Source organism: Physeter macrocephalus, unplaced genomic scaffold, assembly GCF_002837175.3.
Source record: "Physeter macrocephalus isolate SW-GA unplaced genomic scaffold, ASM283717v5 random_221, whole genome shotgun sequence".
Taxonomy (NCBI): Eukaryota; Metazoa; Chordata; class Mammalia; order Artiodactyla; family Physeteridae; genus Physeter; species Physeter macrocephalus.
In genome coordinates, this window is record NW_021145507.1 from 5944 (window position 1) to 30594 (window position 24651).

At 45.9% G+C, this 24651-nt stretch overlaps 1 protein-coding gene across 1 annotated transcript; it reads left to right on the top strand.

The window, feature by feature from the left end:
- Nucleotides 1-2413: 2413 nt before the first annotated feature.
- Nucleotides 2414-23533, top strand: WASF2 (WASP family member 2). Its single transcript, XM_028484730.2, has 9 exons — nt 2414-2503; nt 3666-3838; nt 10303-10437; nt 10973-11126; nt 13227-13344; nt 14368-14498; nt 17095-17250; nt 19051-19565; nt 20520-23533. Exons 2-9 carry the CDS (start codon nt 3709-3711, stop codon nt 20675-20677), a joined length of 1497 nt encoding a protein of 498 aa, XP_028340531.1. The 5' UTR covers nt 2414-2503; nt 3666-3708; the 3' UTR covers nt 20678-23533.
- Nucleotides 23534-24651: the final 1118 nt, after the last annotated feature.

Sequence of the window (24651 nt, forward strand, 5' to 3'; positions counted from 1 at the left end):
GTCTCTCACTGAATACTTTCTTCAATGAGCCATCAAGAACCTGAGCTTCATTAAGTCCTGAAACCAGAAGTGAGCTTTCTTGGGCTTCCCTGATGGCGCAGTGGTTAAGAATCCTCCTGCCAATGCAAGGGACACAGGTTCGAGCCCTGATCCGGGAAGATCCCACGTGCCGTGGAGCAACTAAGCCCGTGCGCCACAAGTACTGAGCCTGTGCTCTAGAGCCTGCTAGCCACAACTACTGAAGCCCGTGAGCCACAACTGCTGAGCCTGTGAGCCACAACTACCGAAGCCCACATGCCTAGAGCCCGTGCTCCGCAACAAGAGGAGCCACCACAATGAAAAGCCCGCGTACCACAACGAAGAGTAGTCCCTGCTCACCACAGCTAGAGAAAGCCTGCGTGCAGTGACGAAGACCCAACATAGCCAAAAATAAATAAATTTTAAAAATAAAATAAAATATATATACAGACACACACACACATTTATTTATTTATTATACATTTTATTTATTTATTTATTTATTTATTTATTTATTTTTGGCTGCTTTGGGTCTTTGTCGCTGCATGCGGGCTTTCTCTAGTTGTGGCGAGCGGGGACTACCCTTCCTCGCGGTGCACAGGCTTCTCATTGTGGTGGCTTCTTTTGTTGCAGAGCACGGGCTCTAGGTGCTCAGGCTTCAGTAGTTGTGGCGCGCAGGCTCAATAGTTGTGGCGTACGGGCTTAGTTGCTCCACGGCATGTGGGATCTTCCTGGACAAGGGCTTGAACCCATGTCCCCTGCATTGGCAGGCGGATTCTTAACCACTGTGCCACCAGGGAAGCCCCTAGGGTTTCATCTTTAAATTTATGTGAATATTGTATTCTACTACATAATATGTCCGTTGTTAAAAGTGTTTTAAAATATTTGTCAATGAATAAAATTGATTTTACAGGAGGATTTACCTGAGGTCCATGGAACTAAAAATAACTACCTTTTTTCTTAGCCCTGTAGTGGACATTTTATACATGTTACATTATTTAATGTCTCTAGGAAAATTGCCCAAGGTAACACAGCTAGTAAGGTGTCAAGACTCAGGGCACTAAGGGAAGTATGTCTCAACTCCACAACTTGAAGCTGAGTTGAGTCAAGAGCCTTGGAAGTCTTTGCCCCATTTCTAAGTTTATCTTCACTGGAATAGAGGGTTTTTTTTTTCCTTGGTCAAATTAGTATTGTGGTTCAGATCATGTGTAATTCCATACTTCTTTGGCATAATACAACTAACCCTGATTATCCAAAAGAAAAATGAGCAGTGATGCAGGTAATTCCATATAATAGGGAATCTTGTCTTTCTCTGGTGGCTCTGAAACATATAAAATGACTTTTTTTTTAGTAGCAGATTCACTTTTCTAATTGTTTTGTCTTGATATTGACATATTGTAATTTCTTGAGTACTCTAGCTGGTTGTGGGAGCTGGCTTTTTTTGGCAAGAGGTAGCTATCTTGCTATTGAAAACTTGGTTCCCCCACCCCAGAAGACATAGAGTTGACTCCATTTGTGTCCACTTACCCAAGGTACTTGGGAAAGCATAAATGCTAAAGTAGCAAGGTGTCAGAGTGGCTTCCCCAGCTCCACCCCCAATCTGACATTTACCTAGCCATCTGGAATCCAGTTTCCATTAGGTGTCCAAAGAGAATGTCTGGAAAGCCCTGTCAGTGGCCATTCAGCGCAGAATTTCAAGGGGATCTGGCTCCTGTAGCTCCTCTAAGAAGCTAGAACAAGTTCTGAAATGATTGCTAATGGGGGGAGCCATAGTGGCTATTTTCACTCATCTCTGGCTGTACCCCTGAATTTCTGGTTCTTCCTAAAAGCTTGAAGTTTGGGAGTCTAAGGGCATCCAGAGGATGCAGAGTCCTGTGAGGTTCTTTTATTTGTAATACCTTGCCTCCTTTGCCGTTCTAAACTCTCTTTTCAGTATGAGTTAATAAAGCTTGCATGTTAGTACCCGGTACCCTTTAGATTATGTAAAAGAAGAGAAGAGGTAGACTGGGAGGGAAAGTCCAGAGTTTGGATTAGAAAACCTGTTTAGTCAAAGGGGAACTTAGCTGAGGAACAGAATGAAAATTATTTCCTTAGACAGTAGACAAACATTCAGGAAACACCTCTGCACCCCAAAGATAGGAACAGCTGCCACACGGTGACTATTAAAGGGAGGTTCTAAGTTATGAGCAAACAGCTGATTCTCTTGGTTCTTAGGCTGTTGCTGTTGGTGACAGGAAATCTTGTTTCCCAAGCTGCTGGCTTCCTGTTTTATTTTTACTCTTAGCAGATCAGAATGTCCATAACAAGGAGCAGTCTGTTCCAAAGGGTTCTACTCCCTCTTTGAGCCTGAAGGGCTTTTTTTTTTTTTCTTTTGGTCAGACAATATGTTGGTTCACTTTTAAGATCTATGATGTCTAGCTTGGTTTAAGCATTTCGTATTCACAATCAACTTTTTTGGTGATGAGCTGGTGTTTTGAGATTTGATGTAAGTAAACCTCTGGGTTGTTTTTTTTTTGTTTTGTTTTGTTTTTTAAAGAGGAGTTTGCAATCTTGGGGACTTGGGTATGTTACCTTTATGCTTTACCATTTAATTTGCCATTTTCCCTAGCAGAAAAACCATTAGGCTGTTTTAAATTTCTTTAGTTTCACAAGATAGGGAAACAGTTCCAGCCCGATGTGCCTTGGCTGTAGTCATATCCATTTTGTTGGATAAAAAACCTCCTCCTGTCCTTGTAAAGCTAGGAATTTGGTAATCTAACTCTAAAACAATAGCTCAGCATGAACCTAAAGTGCTGGGGGATTTCCTAGGGAAAGGGGCTCAGCCGACAGGATAAGAAACAGTAACTGGAAGATTTCCGGATCTGCTCCACTTCCTGCTGTCTCAAGAGCCTTTTGGCCCAGGTGTGTTGAACCGGATGGGAGAGAGAAAGGGAGCTGTGGGTAGAAGAGAAAGGACTAGGGAATCTTACAGCACAGGGTGCTTGGCATCATGTTTGATATATTGAACGTGTAAAATTTTCCTTGATATTCTTTCATTCTGTCAATTTAAAGACTAAACTTTGGCAGTGTTAATAGATACTGGCAGTATTTAGCTGTACATTAACAGTCCTCCATCAGGGAAGGACTGGAGAAGTTATGTCCTGTTGCAGATCAGTAGAATCACTATTGGCAACTTAATTTCATTGTGGAGACTGTCAGATGACAAAAGCTCTTTTTGGATTCTTATAATTGATTATTCTTATAATTGATTATCTGGAATCTGATCTGTTCTGGTTGTGGACCCCCCAAGGTTAGGATCTATACCATCCAGGATCTGCTGAATGGGCTGTTTTCTTACCATGCGTCCCTGCCTCTGGAGACTCTTGTTAGTTGGAGCATAGTTGTTATGTTAAGGTTTTTAGGTTTTTATGCTGCCTGTGTACCCTCAGTCAGCAGTCACCAGTTCAGAATTTCTAAACTTATCCAGCAAGCCTCTAATGGCAAACCTTTAAAAGGGGTGGTAGGGGTAAGGGAGGGCTTAAAACAGAAAAAAGAAGATTTTTAAAGCTGTTCAGATCAGAGCAAAACAAAAGGAAAAAAGACTCACACAGCCCTGGTGTGCGTGGAATTTGTGGTTGAGTAATACTTTCCTGTTATTTCTTTTTTAGGTTGTTTTTCATCATTCAGAACGTTGCCTGAAGCAGGTCCACCATGCCGTTAGTAACGAGGAACATCGAGCCAAGGCACCTGTGCCGTCAGACGTTGCCTAGCGTTAGAAGCGAGCTGGAATGCATGACCAACATCACCCTGGCAAATGTCATCCGACAGCTGGGCAGCCTGAGTGAGTGCCGCAGAGAGCCTGTGCTTTGCCCTCAGGGGTCGTTGGTGCTCTTTATTTTGTTTCCTTCTCCTCCGTGTTCCTATTTCTCCCCCATCTGCCTTCCCTAGGTAGTGCGAAAATTTATCCCACTCCCACCCCCTCCCCAAAGAGGGGCTCCTTTTTGGTACAGATTCTTCCCCTCAACCCTTTCTTCATCTACCACCACCCTCTAGGTTCCCTCCCCCTCCCCCTCCACCTGCTTCAAAAGAAATCTGTGGGAAGGGTGGCAGGAAGGGCTGCAGCAGAAACTGCAGATGGAATGACAGAGCAGAATTCTCTGTGTGTAAAGTGGGAGGTTCACAGAGCAGTATCTTGGGTTGGGGAATGTGCCTGTAATTGCACAAAGCTATTCGATGTGAAGCCTCAAATGTGCCAATAGTCTTTATCTACACAACAACCCCCCACCCTTTTCTTCCCAAAGAGAAGTAAGCAAACATGCATTCAGAGAGATTCTGGCTGACTTGTCTGCCTTGGTACACATTTAATTGTGCTTCAAGCCCCCAGGTCCAAGTTCAGGGTACAAATTACTTCTGTAGTCTCTGGGGTATTGGGAGTTTTGCAAGCTGTGTGAACACAGTGACACAAATTGTGGCTGGAGCCATTCTTCTCTAGGAGGAAGATGGGGGTTAACCCAGTCTGTTTTGGAGCTGAGGGAAAGCCAGCTCAATTGTAATTTTTTTTTTAATTGATAAGAATGAATAAGACTGCCTTGGGTGGGGTACATGCATGGGTTTGGATTTCATTCTGAATTAAGTTGACTTTGTTTGCTTGGAGCCGAGATATGGGAAGGGCAGATGCTTGGATAGGCTCTGCATTTGTCTAGTGCCATTCTAGCTCCCATAAGAACCTCTGTCAAAATGCCATTTTAGTGATCTTCCTTAGCAAAAGCATCTTGGTGTGAATTATTTCAGACATTCACTTCTCCTATCGCATCACTGCCCTTAGTGAAAACAGTGGAATATCAAGAAAGCCTGCATCCCCCCAGATAGTAATAGGCCCTGCCTTGAAAATAGGTGCCTGAGGAGACAGAGGTCTGTGACCATATGATGTATGGGGTCTGAGATTCCTAAGCCATCACCTAGCTCAGAGGCCATCTCAGTTGATCCAGGGCTTAGGGAAACCTGGATGGGGCATCAAGAAAGAAATGAAACCCCGCCAGTGTCTGTCTTACACAAAGGAACATTGACAGCAGTGCAACAGCAGTACGGCTGACAAGGAAGCACATGAAGGCTGCAGAGAGCCTCACTGCTTCTTAAAAGCATCATTTCTGCTTCTGTCACCCTGAGAAGGCCAAATGGGTGGAAGTCAGTCACACACTGGTTCCTTCTCTATAGGACAAAGGACATCTAGCTAATGATACTTCTTATTCTCACTCAGCAGGAGTTATGCTCTCTCTCAGGTGTTTTTCCAGGGTAGTGTTGCTGGATGCCATTGCTCACTCTCCCACTTGTGATCAGAGCATTCCTATCTTGAGGAAGCTGATCTGAGGGCCAGGGTTGGCTTGTGCCTGTGGAAACAAGATTTCCTCAGGTTGTAGAGCTAGCTGACCCTTTATTCATCCAGTAGACATGTATTGAACATATTTTATATGCCAGATGCTGAGAGGATACAGCAATAATAAGAAATGGTCTCTGCCTTCCAGGAGCTCATACTCTACCAGAGGAGAGAGAAATAAATAATTCTAAAGGGGAGAACGGGGAGAGGATGAGAAGGGAACTCACGTTCGTTGATTGCCTACTTTAAGCCAGGTTTTAATAGGATCTTCACATAGATTATCTCGTTTAATCCTCTTAATAATCCTGTGACGTTAGATGTTGGCATTGCCATTTTTCAGATGAAGAAATGAAGGCTCAGAAAAGTAAGGTAACTTGCGGGCAGACACAGCAGTCAGAGGCAAAGTCAGACTTCCTAAGAATTTCTCAGTTCTGTCTCCTGTCTCTCTGTCTCTACCAACACTGCCCTGGTTTAGACCGACTTTAACTCTCACCTAAACTGTTTTCCTAGCCTCCCTCTGGCCTCCCTTTCTCTGATCAACCCCCTTAAATCTATAAGCCTAAAAATTGTATAAAATCTTACAAATCTTAAACCTATACTCTTGTCAGAGTGGTCTGCCCAAAACTAAAATCTTACTTTTTACTTTTATAATTCTGAATTGTTTGAATTTTTAAAAGTTAAGTCTGTGTTAACTTTTGCAGTTTAAAAAGTGTTTTTAAAATAAGAGTATAAATGTTAGCTATGTATTTATCTCTGCTCTTCCTCACTATGGAATTATTTAAGTTCCTTGGCCTGGCATTCAAGACTTTAAGACCTGCCTTTCTTTTCAGCCTCATTTTCTGGAATCTATCTTCTCCCATTTTACAGTCTTTTAAAGGGATTCTTTTAAAATTAAAAAGGGAAAAAAAGAAGGAAGAAAAACTGAATTACCAACTACTTGTAGCTTCTGAGACAGACCATATTCTCTCGTACTTCGACGTGGTGGCTTTGTTGTTCCCACTGCCTGGAGAGCCCTTGCCATCCTTATAGCTGATCTTCAAGGCCCACCCAGCTCAGGGATCTCCTCCTCCAGGTTGGACTGAGTACCCCTCTGAGATCCTATTACATGCCTGTATTATTACCCGCCACATTATATTGAAATTTATCTCCTATATTAAATTGAAAGTTCTTTGGAGGCAGAAGTCATGTGTTGTTTGTCCTTGAACCCCAGTGTCTATCTTGTATAGTACCTGGCACCCAGTAGGAGCTCAGTAAATACTTGTTGACTGATTCATGCATGTGCTCTTTCCATGCTTCCATGCTGTTGGTGCACAGGGAATGAAGGAATATTTCCTATGGGGAATGGGAACATAGCAGGAATAGGGAGAGTCAAGGAAAGCTTCACAGAAGAGGTTACATTTGAACTGAGCCTTGAAAGATGACTAGGATTTCATCTAGCAGAGAGGGGTGCAGGAATGGGCTCATGTGTGCTTCAGGCTCATGACCTTGACCTCATGTATTATATTCTAGCCGGAAGTGCTTGGTCTAGTAGGGAAAGTCTGATTATGGAATGAATAAAGCACAAAACTAAGATTTCACAGCCGTGAATTGCTCCCTGATAGCATATCCAGGATTCTCATTTTCCTTCAGTGCACTGAGATTGGCATTTCACATATTAGGTTGCCGTATCTTAGGAAATGTGGGCACAGCCAGCCAGCCAGCACTTCTGAATCAGTATCCTGACCACCTAGGAAAAGGGAACCCCCTCTTGGGTCATTAAGATTTGTTATGGGACTTCCCTGGTGGTCCAGTGGCTAAGACTCCACACTTTCAGGGCAGGGGGCCTGGGTTCTACCCCTGGTCAGGGAACTAGATCCAACATGTTGCAACTAAAGATTCCACATGCCACAACTAAAAAAAGATCCCGCATGCCACAAGACCCAGCACAGCCAAATAAAATAAATAAATAAAATTTTTAAAAGATATGTTATGATATGGGGTTTTCTGAGTACAGTGGGTCCATGCCATTGCGGGGGGGGGGCTCCAAGACTCCCACTCAAATTCAAACAAGAGCAGCTTCATATTTTTAAAAATCAGTTTTACTTGTTCCATTTCCACATAAGATTTCATTTGAAAAACTGTACTGCTAAGAGAAAAAAAAAAGTTGAAGACTGCTTCTGGAATCTTTTGCAAAATGGGGTAGATGTCTATTATGAATGTCCTGATGTGATAGTGGATCTATCTTGGTAATCTGAATAAGTGAAATTTAACTCTGAACAAGGCACTTTGGTTTTCTCCTTTATAAGTATCACACTTCTGTTTTCAGAGGTTGGAGTACTTTTTAGTACTGAAAGAGCAGGGCTATCACATTACTGACTGGAATTATATTTTAAATTTCCTCTGAGCATAAAACTTAGGATACTTAGATAGTCATACTCTTAAAAGTCATCTGGGACTTCCCTGGTGGTGCAGTGGTTAAGAATCTGCCTGCCAATGCAGGGAACGTGGGTTCGATCCCTGGTCTGGGAAGATCCCACATGCCGTGGAGCAACTAAGCCTGTGCACCACAACTACTGAGCCTGTACTATGGAACCCATGAGCCACAACTACTGAAGCCTGTGTGCCTGGAGGCTGTGCTCTGCAACAAGAGAAGCCACCGCAATGAGAGGCCCGTGCACTGCAGCGCAACGAAGAATAGCCCCCACTTGCCGCAACTAGAGAAAACCTGCACGCAGCAACGAAGACCCAACACAGCCAAAAATAAATAAATTAATTAATTTTTAAAAAGAGTTTACATTTTTGGCTCGTTTAATCCTGTGACAACTTGGTGAGATAGATATAGTTGTCCCCATTTTGCAGATGAGGAAACTGAGGCTGGGAGAATTTGACTTGCTGAAAAGTACACAGGTGTAGATAGAAAGAACTGAAACTTAAATTCAGACTTTCTGGTTTGAAGTCTACTGCTTCTTCCATGTATCATCTTGCAGTTCTAAGTATACCTAGGGCCTGATGTGACATAATGTGACAGCGGGGAAGCACTCCACCTCACTCCCCCTCCAAATAGCATTCTCGGTGTTACCATTTTTATATGGTGGGGTTCTTTGTATGATATCATCTTAAACCATTGTGCCACACTGATCTCTACTCCCACTATCACTGCTCCCTTCACTGAGGAGCAGGAAATCCTGCATACTCTCGCGGTGACCTAAGGGTAAATTGATTTGGGGTTTTCTTTTCCTCCAGAACAGCTGGATGGTTAACAGATATTTTTGAGCCTGGTTTATTTTCCATGCTTAATGTGTGTTTCTCTGTTATAGTCTTCCAATCACAGTTATTCGTTACCTAGGCAAGCATGATACAGTATGGTTTTTGGGTTTTGGGGTTTTTTTTTTTGAGATACGGTTGATTTACAATATTATATAAGTGTCAGGTATACAACATAGTGGTTCAAAATTTTTAAAGGTTATACTCCATTTATAGTTATAAAATATTGACTCTGTTCTCTATGCTGTGCAATATATCCTTGTAGCCTGTTTATTTTATACACAGTAGTTTGTACCTCTTAATCCCCTACCCTCTCCCCGCTGGTAACCCCTAGTTCTCTATATCTGTGAGTCAGTACAGTATGGTTCTTATAGGACTCAGCCATATAATCAGGGATCAGATTGGATTCTCACCCTGCCCAGTAGAAGTGCAGCTTGTTAGCCCATTTCAGTCCTTTGAGCTCAGGAGCTTCCCATGGTTGTTTAGATCACAAAACCATTCAGTATGCAAAGACTTGCTTCTTCCTTGATTAGAAACTCTTTATTGACTAAATTTACCAGCAATTCAAAATATGCTGTTGATTGGTTTTATCCTTACCTTCCAGGTTACATTGAGTGAGCTGCATTTCACCCTGAAGGTGCAGTTTTGGCCTTTTGATCTAATTTTTTCCCCTCAAGTATGGACTAAGAATAAATGTAGTTTAGAAACTAAAGTAAGAGCCTACTTTAAATAGTTCTCAAGGAAATGATCTTTTGGTTGGGCACAATAACTTACGCCTGCCTTCACCTTGCAAGTAACAAACTCAGATGGCGTATTTATTCGTATGCACCGCTTTTCATTCTAGCAAGAATGTGCTTTGTGGCTTGGAATGACAATATGGAGGTAGTGTCAGATTGCTTTTATGTTTCTTTGGCTGCAAATTCTCCTTGCATTCCAGGGTTGAAAGTACGGAACTCTTTTCTTTTGCTAAAAAACAAGACATTGTGGAATGAGACCACTGGTATGTTGTTTTTCAGGGAGAGCTTGAATGTTTCAGCTTTTCACTTGTTCCCTGAGATGTAGATTTGAAGGATTATAACCTAAAGCAAAGACTTTCAAAGTTGTAGGTCATAAAACATAAAATAACCTTTTCACCTCTTAGAAGAAGTTATGTCTCTATTATGAGTTGTTAGTAAGTTCAGGGCCCCTCAAAGAAACCACATCTCATCATGGTTGTTCAGCGTACTTTTGGGGCTCCACTGAGGATGTAATTTCTTATTTTTCATGTTAATTGTAAACACATAGAAGGTCCTTCTAACTCCCAATCTGTTTTCCAGAAGCACTTTTACAAGGTTCTTTTACAGAGCAGCAAAGGGCTAAGGGCTATAGGCAAATGTATAGACATACTCTCCACTCTTCTAGGATTAGTTATTTTTGTATCACACCTTTTGATTTTATTCATCCTGTTTTGAGTTTCATGTCAGTTCATTTTGCCAAGAAGACTATTAGTTATAGAGCACATGCAGGCTGCCCAGGCTCTGGAGGGTATGTCTCTGTCTCCAGGAGCAAGCTCTGCATGTAGCCTGAACCATCTTAGAGGGGTGGGTGTGTGTGTTTGGGAGGTGGGAAATACAGTCTTTAGTAGCCAGTTTTTCTGACCATGTATGTCACTTTTAGGCACTAGTGACTTGGTTTCTTTGCTCTCTCAGGTAAATATGCCGAGGACATTTTTGGAGAGCTCTTCACTCAGGCAAATACTTTTGCTTCTCGAGTAAGCTCCCTTGCTGAGAGGGTCGACCGCCTACAAGTTAAAGTCACTCAGCTGGATCCCAAGGAAGAAGAAGGTAAGGAAGCTGAGCTCAGCATTTGCAGGCTCTGCTGAGCAGTTGCTTAGGATTTTTTTTTTTCCTGATTTATAAAAAAGTGAGGGGAGAAATCACAGAGACTTATGGAGTTCTTCTGCTTTGAAACGACACAAGCCTGGGTGATGTAAAGAAACCTTTTAATCTCTACCACACCTCCACACACTCCCTTTCTCCCGTTCCCCCAATCCCCTCTTTCTCAAATTCCCCTTCCCCCCAATCGTATTTTGCTACCATAAAAGTACTTGGAAGATTCATTCCTCCTGAGGAGGGGCCTGCTAGATCTGGCCACATAGTAAACCTTTGTGTTGCCTCATTTTGTTCAGTCATGAAATGGCTGGGCTGCTGACAGCCTTGTGGGGCTTCCCCAGAGGGGGAGGAAAAAGAAAAAAAAAAACCTGGCTGCAGACAGCCACAGCCAAGAAATGCAGCAGCTGAGGCCTCTCCGACTGGTGTGACTCAGTGTTTGCTCAAATAGCCTGTCATCCATTTTCTAATGCCTTCCATCTTCTTTCAGTGTCACTACAAGGAATCAACACCCGAAAGGCCTTCAGAAGCTCTACTGTTCAAGACCAGAAGCTTTTTGACAGAAACTCTCTCCCCATACCTGTCTTGGAAACATACAACACCTGTGATACTCCTCCACCTCTCAACAATCTGACCCCTTACAGGTAACCTAGCTAGCTTCTACCTTTTTCAGCCTGTGGTGAACAACACTAGATTGTCTTTTTATTTAAAGATGTTGTTTACATTAGAGGATTGTATCAAAAAGCGTACTACGTACCCCAGAGTTGCTTGTGGCAGCAGAAGCTAACGTTTACCATATAAACAGTTGCCACTTATTATTGTTTGGTTTCTTAAACTCATAGTGAATATAATATATATTGAAAGTTTGCTATAGCGTTGCATGCTGCAGAGTTTACTTTGGTACAAGCCAGGTCCATCTTGGATTCCATCCAAGGAATTTAGTTATTATAGAACCAAAAGAACTTTGTTACAAGGCAGTCCTATAGCATGCATCCCAGGGGCAACATTCTAGCAAGGCTCCCACTTACTCTGAAACCACTAGATTACCAGATGTTTGGGCGTGTTAGTGGGGCCAGCCTTGTGGACTGGCTGCTCTGGGCCCTGAGGGTCCTTCCAGAGCTTAAGGAGTAATTGGCGTTCTTCCAAATGAGTGTCGTTCACTTCGTTTTGAACATCCTTTCATCATTCCCCTCTGAAAGGACCTACAGTGCTGTGACTGGACTTGAAAAAGGTAGTCTTATAGACAACTTAAAGCCCCTCCCCTCTAGTGGTCTCTAGTGTTATCGTGCAAAAAATTTCCAAGCAGGGGCAGAAAGTGAATATTTATCTTGCTCGCATCCATAAATATCTTTGGAACAGGTAAAAGTAATTACAGATAGCTGGAGGCAGATGTCTTCTGTGAGACATGGGTGTACTGCAAAGCAGAATATGTGTGTGAAATTCAAGGACGCCCACCTGATCCACAGAGCCAGAATAGGAGCATGGTCGCTTCTCACACAGATACAGAGGAAGTACATGGCATCTATCCTGTTATTATTACTGTGTGAAATTATGTTTGCCTGTTGGCTCTCAAAGGGGCCAGCTAACATAGCAGGGCGTAGATTTGACTCTGTAGCCTGCATCATTTAGCCTAGTTGGATCTGGGCAGAGGGGTTGTAGGGCAAGAAAAGACTACACACCTGATAATATTGAAGGGACTATGATAAGACAAGTTTATTTTTCAGTTAATGTAGGGTGTTTTCCTTTTTAACATTCTCCTCTCAGTTTTCTGGATTTAGCCTAACAGAAAAGAGTGGTGGTGTGGCTAACTCAGAACAAGATTTAATATAAAAATCATTAGTGCTTGATTAGGAAATGGTTTCTGTGTGTTGTGATAGGATTGGAGGTTAGGAAAGAATTACCTTTCCAATTCTTTTTCGTTCAGAGTAGTGTTAAAATAAATATCCACCCCTAAGTGCATGCTTTCTGGAGAGTGAGAGAGACTTAGCCATGCCAAAGTGCAGGATTCCAGCCAGGGTCATTGAGTCTGGCAGATGACTCTTCCATCGACACTCAGTAGCTCACTCTGTACCTCTTTCACAGCCACTAAGAGATGGTAATGAAATCTCGTGGTCATAAAACAGCTGGCCATCTTTCTCACTGGGGCCCCCTTGTGGCTGGGGGGTGGGGGTGGATGCTGAGCTATTCTGGAAGGGAGCAAGTAGATGGAGTGCTGTGGTTGTATTTACAGAAGAATAACAGCTGCACACATATACACATTCGTGTGTATATGCATACATATGTACACATGTGAACCTGCACATGTGTGCACAGGTTTTAGGTGGGTAGAAAGCCACTAATGCTTCCTAGAGAGTCCTGGGCAATTGATGGTGGTAGGGGAACCAATGACAGAAATCCCATCTGATGTGCCAAGAATGTCCTCAGGGAGATGTCTGCGGCCATGGAGATCATTAGCCATAATCAGGATCCCTGCTGCTATAGCCCATTCTTGCCCTGACCATGCAAATTCCTCTACCAGGAATTGAAAGTAAGGCTAAGGTTCTTAAAAAGCCAGATAAGTAAAGAGGTGCTGTGCCATTCAGGGGCTTTGGAACGCTGGTATGGGAGAGGAAATATGCAGTCGATTTGAATGACTTCTTGATTCCTTAGTGTAAAAACTGCTAACTGGTAGGTGTTTGGAATATTGGATTTGGTTGGGAGCTCATCTGTCTACTGACAGCTACTTGTCTTCATTTCTGTCCAAGGGATGATGGGAAAGAGGCACTCAAATTCTACACAGACCCTTCGTACTTCTTTGATCTTTGGAAGGAGAAGATGCTGCAGGACACCAAGGATATCATGAAAGAGAAGAGAAAGCATAGGGTGAGGGGAAAGGGGCCTCTGTTCTACACATCAGTAGGCACGATTGTGGAGGGGGGATAAAAAGGAAGCCAGTCTTATGTTAAGTAATCATTCCGAGTGGCTGCTTGTGTGGATGCCAGGTGAGACTCTTAAAAAAAAATGTGTCCACCCCAAGCACAACCAAGATGAAAGTATAAATCACACCAAAAATGTGTTTGTTCCTCCCGGTGCTATTAACAATTGAGTATATTCAGGCTGAGTTTTAGAAATTGACTTTTCTATTCACCATTTATTTCTCTTGCAATTTGCACCTGACTCTGCTGGACACTCAAGGTAGGCTAGTTCCCTTCCCTGCCAGTTTTGCAGCTCATTTCTCAGAGATCAGCACAAGGCTCTACAGTGTTTGATTTGCAACAGGAGCGGTTTAACACCTTGACTACTGGTTGGGTGAGGCAGTGGTGGGGGCATAGGCCTAGTTTTGGTAGATGCTCCCCTCCCCTTAGGCTGCCAGTGATGTGTGTAAGCATATGACCTACCAGTTGCAACCTCACAATTCCATTAGCATGGCTGCCAGGAGGCCCAAGAGAGCGCCAGGGGCTAGTGCAGCTGCGCGGGCTGAAGAATTCTTCATTGGTTGTTTTGGTTTGTTTTTTAACTATTTCTTTATATCTGTCCCAGATATCTACAGCTATCATTATTTCTCTTCTCTCTTGACTGACCTTTGCGGCATAACAAATAATAAATAGCTATTTACTGACTTCCTAACAATTAGAGCTGCTCAAAAACATGAATGAATTACCCAAAGAGGTAGTGGGTAGAGGTGTTTGAGTATGGGATTGAGGAAATGTGTTTGAGCCCGGGAGGTGGTTTGGATTAGATGACCCTCTAGGTCACTCTAAACCCAGCAATTCTGTAAATTCTATAGCTACTGTATGTTGTCTAGGCAAATCTTCTCTTGGGTATATATCCATGAAGCTGGGTGGAATTTTAATGAAGAACTTTGGGAAATGTTTATTAAGGCTTTTCTGTTTCTTTTCATTGTAGAAAGAGAAGAAAGATAATCCAAATCGAGGAAATGTAAACCCACGTAAAATCAAGACACGTAAGGAAGAGTGGGAGAAAATGAAGATGGGTCAAGAATTTGTAGAATCCAAAGAAAAGCTGGGGCCTTCTGGGTAGGTGATACTTCTCTCCTCTTGGTAGCGTTTTTTGAAAGGGCTGGGCACCTGGGGGCAACGTCTGACAGCTCTGGTGTGACACCTTTCATACCCCCTGAAGTCTTGCTGTGTGGCTTAAATCAATACCATTGTTAATCAGCTACTTTAAAGTGCCTCCATCTGGTGATTAAAATTTGCTAAAAAAATCAAGAGACTTGGCAGTTTAAATGAGGTGACGAGAGTGGTCTGGAAAATAAAGCCCATGGCTTCTAGTGCCCTTGCTCTGCCAGACACTGGTATGTCTGAGGGACTCAAAGGAAAGACTAGAAAGGGAAGAAAAGTGGCTTTGGGAGGCCTTTGCCTCCAGAGCATTGATTTGAAGGTTGTGGCTAAAGAGCTGGGCATTTCATGGGAGTGGGGAGGGCCAGGCAGAGAATTTGTGCACATCACCAAAGCAACTTTTCAGTCAGCCTTTGTCAGTCTCGGGAGAGAGGCTGGCCAAGGGACTGAAAGCAGACCTCAGAGACGGTGTGGGAAAGGTCGCGCGGCCAATATTGAGGCTATATATTTCCGTGAAGAAATGGTAGATGTCAGTCTGACCCCATTTCCCAATACCAAATCACACTAGAGGTTTAAAAGGAAAAAAATGGTTTTAAAGCTTGGTTTGATGCTTATCCTGGTGTCCGACCTGTGTGACATTCAAAGCCAAGTCACCACAATTGCTTGGCATAAATGTCGCCCTGGTTTTTCCCCTAAATACCTTGCATCCTGGCTGTCAGAGAACCATGCCAGCCCATGCTGGGTGTCTAGGAATGATAAAAGGAAAGAGTTGAGTTGTTCTTGCTTTTAGGAATAATTCTACCATGAAAATCTTGACTTTTAGAAATCTTGACACTTCTGACACTTGTTCTTCCTAGATTAAGAGATTTGTTTTAAAGAGTGATGAGGATGGTGAGAGGAAAAATGAGCCTTTCTTTCTACAGGGTAATCAGCCCTGAGGGTACCTCCATTGTCTTCACCTCCCAATAAAAAGGGGCCATTTTGTTCCGTGGTCCCTCGTGTTCAGACAGGCCCTTGTTGTATGAAGGTTCAGTGACTCTAAGGGCAGAAGCATGTTCAGGATGCCGACCAACTGTGTGTGTGTGTGTGTGTGTGTGTTTTGCCTCCCATTTTCCTGTTGTCTAAGAGGTTTGGGATCAGGCTGCATGGCTGCTCTACCTGGACATGCTTGTTGGTGAGCCTATAAAGAGATATGCCAGGTCTGTAGGGCTTCAGGCCTTGGGGATTTTCCACATCAGAGCATCATTTGATTCAGTTAGTTCCCTCCAACTCTGTTCTCCCTGGGGTCTGCTTTAGATGAGTTCCTTATAACCCAACAATGGTGGAAAGAAGCGGGAGGTGGAACAGAACAGGCCACATTTTGTTAGCTGCTGCTTGGTATGCTCGTGCTTGTTTAGAAGTTTGTTGCTGTTCACCCAGAGCAAATTCACCCAAGGGCCAGTGCTATGAGGGACAGGTTTTTGTGAGGCAAGCCCTAGCACCCCACTTTAATCAGCAGCTCTTTTGTTAGATAAGAGACCACGTCTAACTACCACACAGCAACTTGCATTTGTCCTCAGCTTGGTTTTGCAATCAGATGCCTCCTTGGCCTTTGAGCACTCCAGAGGCTTGCCGACCTCAAAACCAGGCTGTGTGCCAGTCACGTGCTTGCAACTCACTAGCCTTGGGGCTTGGCTTTGCCCTTTGCCGCAAGACAGACTTTGGGATTTGGGTCTGGGCTGCTCCTAACATTTGGGAGAGAATTTCAAAGAACTGCTGGGTTTGACAAAGCCAACATTGGGAAAGGAACAGCGTGGTTTTGATAATCTGGGTTCAGTCCCATTTCTACAGACAATCCAACAGAAATATCTGGGAGAGGGGAGGGATAAATTGGGAGATTGGGATGGACATATACACAGTACTATGTTATAACTAATAAGGACCTACTGTATAGCACAGGGAACTCTACTCAGTACTCTGTAATGACCTATATGGGATAAATAAATAAAACAATTACAACTACAGCAAGTGGGGGAAAAAACAAGAAATATCTGGGAGTTTTTTTATTTGTTTGTTTAAATTTATTTATTTATTTTTGGCCGCGTTGGGTCTTTGTTGCTACGTGCGGGCTTTCTCTAGTTGGGGCGAGCGGGGGCTACTCTTCGTTGCAGTGTGCATGCTTCTCATTGTGGTGGCTTCTCTTGCTGTGGAGCATGGGCTCTAGACGCACGGGCTTCAGTAGTTGTGGCACGCAGGCTCAGTAGTTGTGGCTCGTGGGCTTAGTTGCTCCACGGCATGTGGGATCTTCCCGGACCAGGGCTCGAACCCGTGTCCCCTGCATTGGCAGGCGGATTCTTAACCCCTGCGCCACCAGGGAAGTCCTGGGAGATATTTAACAGTAGAATATTTAGTCCTAAAATAAAATTTCAGTACAACAGAAACTATATGAAAAATATACTAATTTTATTTCTCCCTAATAGCTTTTGTATCAAATGCATTTTTATGGGGTCTTTTAAGAAAACAAGAGTACCACTCAGGCTTTAAATGACAGTTTTGGCATTGGGTTCATTGTCAGGTATCCACCCGCCTTGGTGTACCAGAATGGCAGCGTTGGGTCTGTTGAAAACGTGGATGCAAGCAACTACCCACCACCACCACAGTCAGACTCCACTTCTCCGCCTTCTCCTTCCTTCTCTGAGGACAGCTTGCCTCCCCCACCAGCAGAATTCAGGTAAACGGTGATACCTCTTCCATCTACTCTGGGTGGTTAAATGCTCAAGAGCAAAGTAAGAGTTCTAAATCCAGGCCAGGACCACTAAAGTGACTCCAGACAAGTGTGTCGAGATAATAGAAATAATTAGTATTTATTAAGTGTTTGTAAAGTGCCAGGCATTATGCCAAACACTATATATGTTACTTAATCCCCACAAGAGTCCTCTTGAGATAGGTACCCATTTTACAGATGAGTAAACAGTGAAGCACAGAGAGGTCAATGAACTTACCTAAGATCACACAGCCAGTAAGAGGCAGAGTCATGATTGGAAAGCAGGTCAGTCATGATTGGAAAGCAGGTCAGGCTTTCTTTCCAGAGCCTGTGTTCTTACCTGCTAGCTGCACCTAAGCAGATAGAAGTCACCAACTTTCTTGTTTTTTTACTTGGCTCTGACTCAGCGTGACATAAAGTGGTATAATCTCCTGCTGTACATAAAATATTGAACAGCCTCCTTCCCCAGTTATCTAGGAACCTAGAAGATAGTCACCCTTTTCTCCTGTCGCCTCTGGTCCATTTCACCGTGGATAAAATCTCCAGAAAGAAGGAAACAAAAGAAAAAGAGATGAAACTTAGAATCTGACCATTTTGGTGTCTGTCAGTGTCCCTGGCAGAGGTGTATAGAGGAAGAGTTAGCAAGTAATGGCTGAAAGGGGAAGGGATCTGAGGAGTGTTAGATTTCAGTGTTTCCTCATAGTTACTTTTCTTTCTGATGCCTGACAATTGAGAGCTTTGAAGAGTATGCTTGTGTCGTTGGACACTGTTTAATCAGAGATTGGGTATGTTGAGGACCCCTCAGATGGAGACCTAAAGCAGTGCTGTCACCCCCACCGCCCGCCCCATTCTTGGCGCTTGAAACCACTAATCCCAAGTCTCCTTCTGCCTCCCAAATCACTTCCTGCTGGTTGCCATGTCGGATGCAGCTAAGGCTCGAAGGTCTGTGGAAAATTCCAAGATGGATGCTTTTCTAAGGAGTAGCTATTAGTGTAGGGCAGATAAACAGGTGGAAAAAGAATCCCTTCAGTCTCACTCATGGCCTGAGACCTTGCAGCCTCAGTCAAGTATGCCTGACCCAGGAGAGGTGCACCTTAATTCTCTCTCAACCCGGGTCAAGTCTGGCAGCACATTCATTTCCCGTCTCTGCTGACCCTCAGGCCCTCGTTCTCTCTCAAGTTTTTCCACATGAACACTGAAGGTACATTCACCTAAATCTGTACCCCGCTCAGGTTCGTTCAGCTTGGCTTGGATTTCCTGCCCTCATAAGATCTGGTGAATGTTAATAGCCTGTGGAGCAGAGCCTGTGGGTAGTTGTGTTTGAATTTTTATTCCAGTTCTTTCTTGCGTGCCTTCTTAGTCCTGGCTCCAGGATTGAACTGACCCTTCTTCTTAGAAGGGTACCTTCCCTTGGAGAAATGAAAAGTTTGAGGGGGACCTAAGAGACGATCTTGGCCAGCCCTTACCTGTTGGAGAAATCCTAAGTCCACTTTTTTCAGGTAGTTTTTCTCTAAGTCCACTTTTTTCAGGTAGTTTTTCTCAATTTCTGCTTATACTCCTCTGCTAATGGGATGCTCATTACCTTACACAAGGGTGCCCATTCCATTGTTGGTCTGTTCTGACCATCCCCGGGTTCTTCTTTCTATTTGAGGCAAAATGAAATGATACTGTCAACCACAATGAACCTAGGCTTATAGATAAGCTTAACTAACGGTGGAGGTTTGCGTCCTGAGAGTGATGGTGGGTCTTTTTGCTTTGTCCTTTTAGCTACCCAGCAGACAGTAACCAAAGAGGGTCTGGCTTAGCTGGACCCAAAAGATCCAGTGTGGTCAGCCCAAGCCATCCACCACCAGCTCCTCCTCTGGGCTCTCCGCCAGGCCCCAAACCTGGGTTTGCTCCACCACCTGCCCCTCCGCCTCCACCTCCGATGATGAGCACTCCACCGCCACCACCGCTTGGGGGATTTGGGTCTCCAGGGACCCCACCACCACCTTCACCCCCATCTTTCCCACCTCACCCCGATTTTGCTGCCCCTCCACCTCCTCCCCCACCGCCAGCAGCTGACTACTCACCTCTGCCACCACCTCTCTTGTCCCAACCAGCAGGAGGAGCACCTCCGCCTCCCCCGCCTCCCCCTCCTCCGGGGCCCCCTCCTCCCCCTTTCAGTGGTGCAGATGGCCAGCCTGCTGCACCTTCACCACTTTCTGACACCACCAAGCCCAAGTCCTCCTTGCCTCCTGTGAGCGATGCCCGCAGCGACTTGCTTTCAGCCATCCGTCAAGGTAAAATCCCAGTGGTGGGTCCGGGATCATGAAGCCTTGTCTTTCTGCAGCTGGGAGACTGATTGGAGGGTGGACAAGGGGTTCTGTGGCCTTCCAAAGGAATAGCTTTCGTTGGCTGGGGAGAGATTAAGACCTCAGATGAGCGTGAAGAAAGGCTTCACTCTAAAAATATAGAGGTTTATATTTCTTTCCACCTTGGTTTAAAGTAAAGACTTCTTAACCTGGGATCTTTGAACTCCTTGGAAATTTATGCTTTGTGTATGTTTGCATCCATTTTGTGCCCCAGAGAAAAACAAGAATCACTGTCTTAGAAGGTACTTCCTCAGCTGGACTCAGACACTCCTTGTCCTCCACTTTTTTGCCTTTCATATCCTTCCTCCCTACTCTCCCCTGCTTCCCACCCCCTTCCTTCTCCCCTTTTTCTCCTGTCCCCTTCCCTTCCTTTCACCCTACCTTCCTCCCCTCCCTCATCATTATCTCACCATCATGGGGCATTTATTTTTCTGTCAGAGGCCGGTTCTGGTCCCAAGGGACTGGAGTGGTTTCTTCTGTCTGATCTTCCAGGAACTGAAGGGTTGTCTAGTGGAGACAACCTAAGGCAGCTGAGCTTCATGAAAATCAATGACTTGGGCAGACTGAGTGCCCACTAGGTGGGGATTGGCGGCCACTCCCCACTCAGTCTTGGGAGAAGTACCATCCTCACCAGCCTGAGAAACTGGGAAGCGTGGAAACTGGGAAGAATGGCAGGCTCCTTTCAGACACACCTATAGCACTGGGGCCACAGTTTCATAAAACCTGTCTTCTTGTCCTGAGGATCTTTCTTTCCCAGAGGGTCCTTCTTTTTCACTGTCCTTTCCAATACCCACCACCACCAGGGGCCGCTCCCTCCTCCACAGTCCTGGATGGATTCGGAGACTGACGCACCTCTTAACCCTTCTCTCTCTCTCCCACCAGGCTTTCAGCTGCGCAGGGTTGAGGAGCAGCGGGAACAAGAGAAGCGGGATGTTGTGGGCAACGACGTGGCCACCATCTTGTCACGTCGCATTGCTGTGGAGTACAGCGACTCAGAAGATGACTCCTCTGAGTTTGATGAGGACGAGTGGTCGGATTAATAACTCTTCTGCCTGCTGCCCACTCCTTTTTCTTTCCTTCCCACCTGCCTCCTTTGATGCCTACCCCGACAGTCCCAAGGGGAAAAAGGGAGGAAAAAAAGAATCTCAAGGGGCCAGAGCCTTCCCTGAAGCAACCAAAGATATATCCAAGTGCTTCCTCCAAATCAACATGTATTTCCCATCTCCCCGAGGTCAGGCCCCATGCGGCTCCTGAGGTTCAGTAGCTGAGATGTTCCTCTTCCCTCCAAGTGACTGTTGCATATTGAAGAGAAGGGAAAACCCCAAAGCAGATCCCTTTGATTGGGTTTAAATTGGAGTTGGTGCCTTCCCCTAGGAGCCATTTTCTGTGGTCTTGTTCTAGAATACTTGCCCTCAGCTACTTTGAATAATGCCAGCCATCTTCTGGTCCTAAAGCCTGCCTGGACACAGCTGGCCCCTTTCCCATGCACTGAGAGGGCGGAGCAGCCGCATACCCAGTGCCTCCCCCTTCTGCCCTCATCAGCAGGGTGAGGCTGCCTTTTGCTAAGCCATCTCTATGTCTGGATGCCCTTTATTCCAGGAGTCATCAAGCCCCTAAAGAAATGTCTTACCCCTCTGCTCAGAAACAATGCCTTTCTGGAGGCAGGGGTGGTTCCCTCCCTCCCAGGGTCCCTCTCCAGAATGTGGTGTTCCACGTTCCTTAAATGCCCCTCCCTCACCACCAGGTGCCTCTAAGCACCACAGCCCGGTTCTAACCTCTAATACTCATGACCAAACTAGCCCTGACACACAGGGATCTGGGCCTCTTCTGGCTCTCGGGAGCCAAGCTTAGAGACTTGTAACTGCAGGACTGGAAAAAGGTGGACCTGGGTTGAATGATGCTGAAGCCTAGAGATGGGGAGTGACTTGCTCAAGGTCACACAGTTGGATGATGACAGAGCTAGACCCCAGAGTTCCTGATTCCAAGTCACCTGTGCATTCTGGGACCAAATGATGGGCACCTGCTGGAGCCCAGGCAGAGCAGTTCTTGGCTCTCAGACCTCACCACAGGTGGGGGTCCCAGTAGAAGGGCTCAGGGCCTGTGCCAGGCCTATCAGTGCTGCTCATACCCTCATGGCCTCTCTTGTAATTGTTTGCTCCCCTTTTCCTATCACCAGCCAAGCACCTGGCCTTGAGAGCTGCCCTTTGAGGGGACCAGAGGTAGTGAGAGAAGGAAGCGGGTAGGCAGCGTGACAGGTGCTGCTTTCAATTCCTCTGCAACTCCTCCCCCTTTTATTTCCCCAGTTTAAGCATAGGTCCTTCCAACTGTAGAAACTTCAGTCCCTCAGGCTGGCAGCCGCTGCAGGTAGCTGCCCCGGGGCGGGGGTGGGGGGGACTGGCGGCTGGCGGCCATGAGGAAGGTCGAAAGGCAGAAGGACTCTGGGTCTTGTTTCCAGCCCCCTCCTCACTGCACAGCGCCGTTCCCTCCCTCACTCCCCCTTTTTCCCAGAGCTAATACACAGGTGCTATTATTCAGAAAAAACTGGTCAACTTTGGCCAACAGTGAGGTTTCTTCTCTTCTGCCCTAACTATTGTGTAGCCTCTTGTGCTGAAACTGGCTTCTGGCTTCTCCGGCTTTCCGAGCCCTGAAACAAAGAGAAACAGGATCTGTCTCTACCCAGCACAGCAAATGGTTATAGTAATTGCCAAAGCCCTCATCAACCCCTCCGGCTTGAGGAGAGGGTGTAATCGTGGGTACTGCCACTGTGCCCTGGCTGAATGCTCCCCCTCAGCCTTCTTTCTGTGAACTTGGGGCGTGGGGACTGAGTCTTTAGAGGCCAGCGTGCCCTCCTGCAGGGGCTGCTCCAGAGTGTGCCCTCCTTCCTCTCCCAGATCACACATCTCTGGCACAGGGTTGGCGTCAGGCCCCAGTGCTGAGCGTACCAGACGGTATGCACCCCCTCCTTGCCCCCCACTGTGCACTCTGGAAGCTGAAGGTGCTTTCTTCAGAACTCTAAAATGGCTGTCGAAGGTGCCCCCGGCTGCAGCCCAGCAGTGACCAAAGTGGCAGGTGGAGGGCAGTGGTTCTCCCAAATAGGAGTCCTGGGGCCTGGCTAGGCCAGGGTTTGGGCCTAATGGCTTTGACTAAATTACCCCCATCCCCCTCCTTTCCGGAGAAGGGGGAGCCAGCACTACTCACTATCATTCTTCTCTGACCTTGAAGGGGGCGGTGTTGGCCTGGCTTCTGGAACGGACGGAGTCTGCCTTGGAAAGGGCTGGGGGCAGGAGGAGGTGGGGAGGGCCACTGCCTGCAGAAGGTAGGATTAGATCATTAGCTCAGTGACCTCCTAGGGTTTCGATATGCTGTGTTCTCATCCTACAGCTGGTTTGGTAATGATCTGAAAGTCCCGGAGAGCAACAGCACAGCTCTGCCCGATGCTCTCATTAAAATCTATGCAGCCAAGCTCGGCGCTTTGTAGCAGCCGGCCTTGCGAAGCCTCCTCAGCTCAGGGGGCTGGGGACCCAGTCAGCCGAGAGGCCCTCTGGGCTTGACTTATGCATATGTGCACCAAAAAAAAAAAAAAAAAAGCTTCTTTAAACCCAGAGCCCTTTAAGATGATAAAGGACCCTGTGCAGGTAATTGTGTATCTTTGGAATCCTGTAATTGTAGAATGCAAAGTTTAGTGATTATTTAAACTGGGCTGAGGCTGGTAAGAGTATGGAGCAATGGCCCCTAAGGACTCTAAGGGCTGAAGCCAAGGAGCCGCCTCCCTTCCCTATTCTGCCCAGCCCAGGGGACCTGCCCCCATTCCTGTGGCCCAGGGGCCCAGCTTCCACTCGGCAGTGTCAGAAGTGAGTTGTGACTCTGCCTTGGTTGTGAGATGAGTACATTCCAAAGGAGCAGCCACAGGGAGGGAGCAGGCTCAGCGATCCCTTGGAGGCTCAGAGCAGCTGGCCCAAGCTCCAGCTCGCCTCCAACGGAAGCTCAAGCGCCCTCAGAAACGACCCTGGCCAGTGTCACCGCAGAGCTGAGGCGGTGTTGTCAGGGCTAATGTGAAATCTCTTCTTGTGGCGCCGATCCTCCGGCCCGGCAGCGCCAGCTCGGACAGATTGAGGTCTCTGTGGCTTTGGTGACCCTGTGTAAGCATTCCCACCGTGTCCCAGCTCTGCTTTCAGCCTGCCGCCCACTGCAACCCCCCTCACCTGACCTCAGGGCTTGAGGAGGGGGGGCAGTGCCCCCAAGACCAGGGGCTTTTGCTCAGGAGAGAGGTCAGGCTTCCTGGGGGCTTTGAGCTCTACCGGGGTTCAGCTGACCTGGGACCAGGTGTCACCCAGAGATGTGCCTCATCCTGTGCCTCAGGAAGGGCTAGGGAACAATTTTGTTATTGTATTAACTTTACTCACTTAACTCACTTGAGAAACTAACCAATTTTTACTTTCTGTCTAGAATGATGTATGTGTAGGAGAGTGAGCCGTCATGCTCCCGAAGTGCCTTGTTTTCTCTGATATAAATATATTTATGAGGACCTGGTCCAGTGGATTCTTGGGTGTGTTTGCCACATCAAGATTTTAGGGACTGGGCTTGTTACGTAGTGGGGTTACAGTCTGAAAATGAGTCCCCTTCCCCTGCAGATGGGAAAGGAGCTTGACATGGAGCTCTGAGCTCTAACCTTCAGGGGTTAAGGCAGACCCCTGAAGTGACCCTTTCCTTGTCACCCTATTCCTCTCAGGTCCTTAGGAGGTCTAGTTTTTCAAAGCCCCATGCTTCCAAGCCTGGTCCTACTTGAGTCCCTGCCAGGCTCATGCGTGTACCACATTAGCAGCCCAGTGACATGAAGATTCTGTGTAATTGTTTTACGTATACATGCGAATGCATAAATGCCAACATCTTAAATAATTTGATAAAGTCTTTGTAACCACGCAGCCACCTCTGGGGTGTGTGTGTGTGTGTGCACGTATATGTGTGTAATGGGAGAAGCATTTATAAGGGGGTGACTGATAGCCACGGGTGGTGG

What these genes read in the sequence shown, in the direction of transcription:
- WASF2 (XM_028484730.2), top strand. Translation starts at nt 3,709, where the DNA reads ATGCCGTTAGTAACGAGGAACATCGAGCCAAGGCACCTGTGCCGTCAG. An exon ending in AACAATCTGACCCCTTACAG is followed by an intron (nt 11,127 to 13,226) that starts GTAACCTAGCTA and finishes TTTCTGTCCAAG; the next exon opens with GGATGATGGGAAAGAGGCAC. An exon ending in GCTTTCAGCCATCCGTCAAG is followed by an intron (nt 19,566 to 20,519) that starts GTAAAATCCCAG and finishes CTCTCCCACCAG; the next exon opens with GCTTTCAGCTGCGCAGGGTT.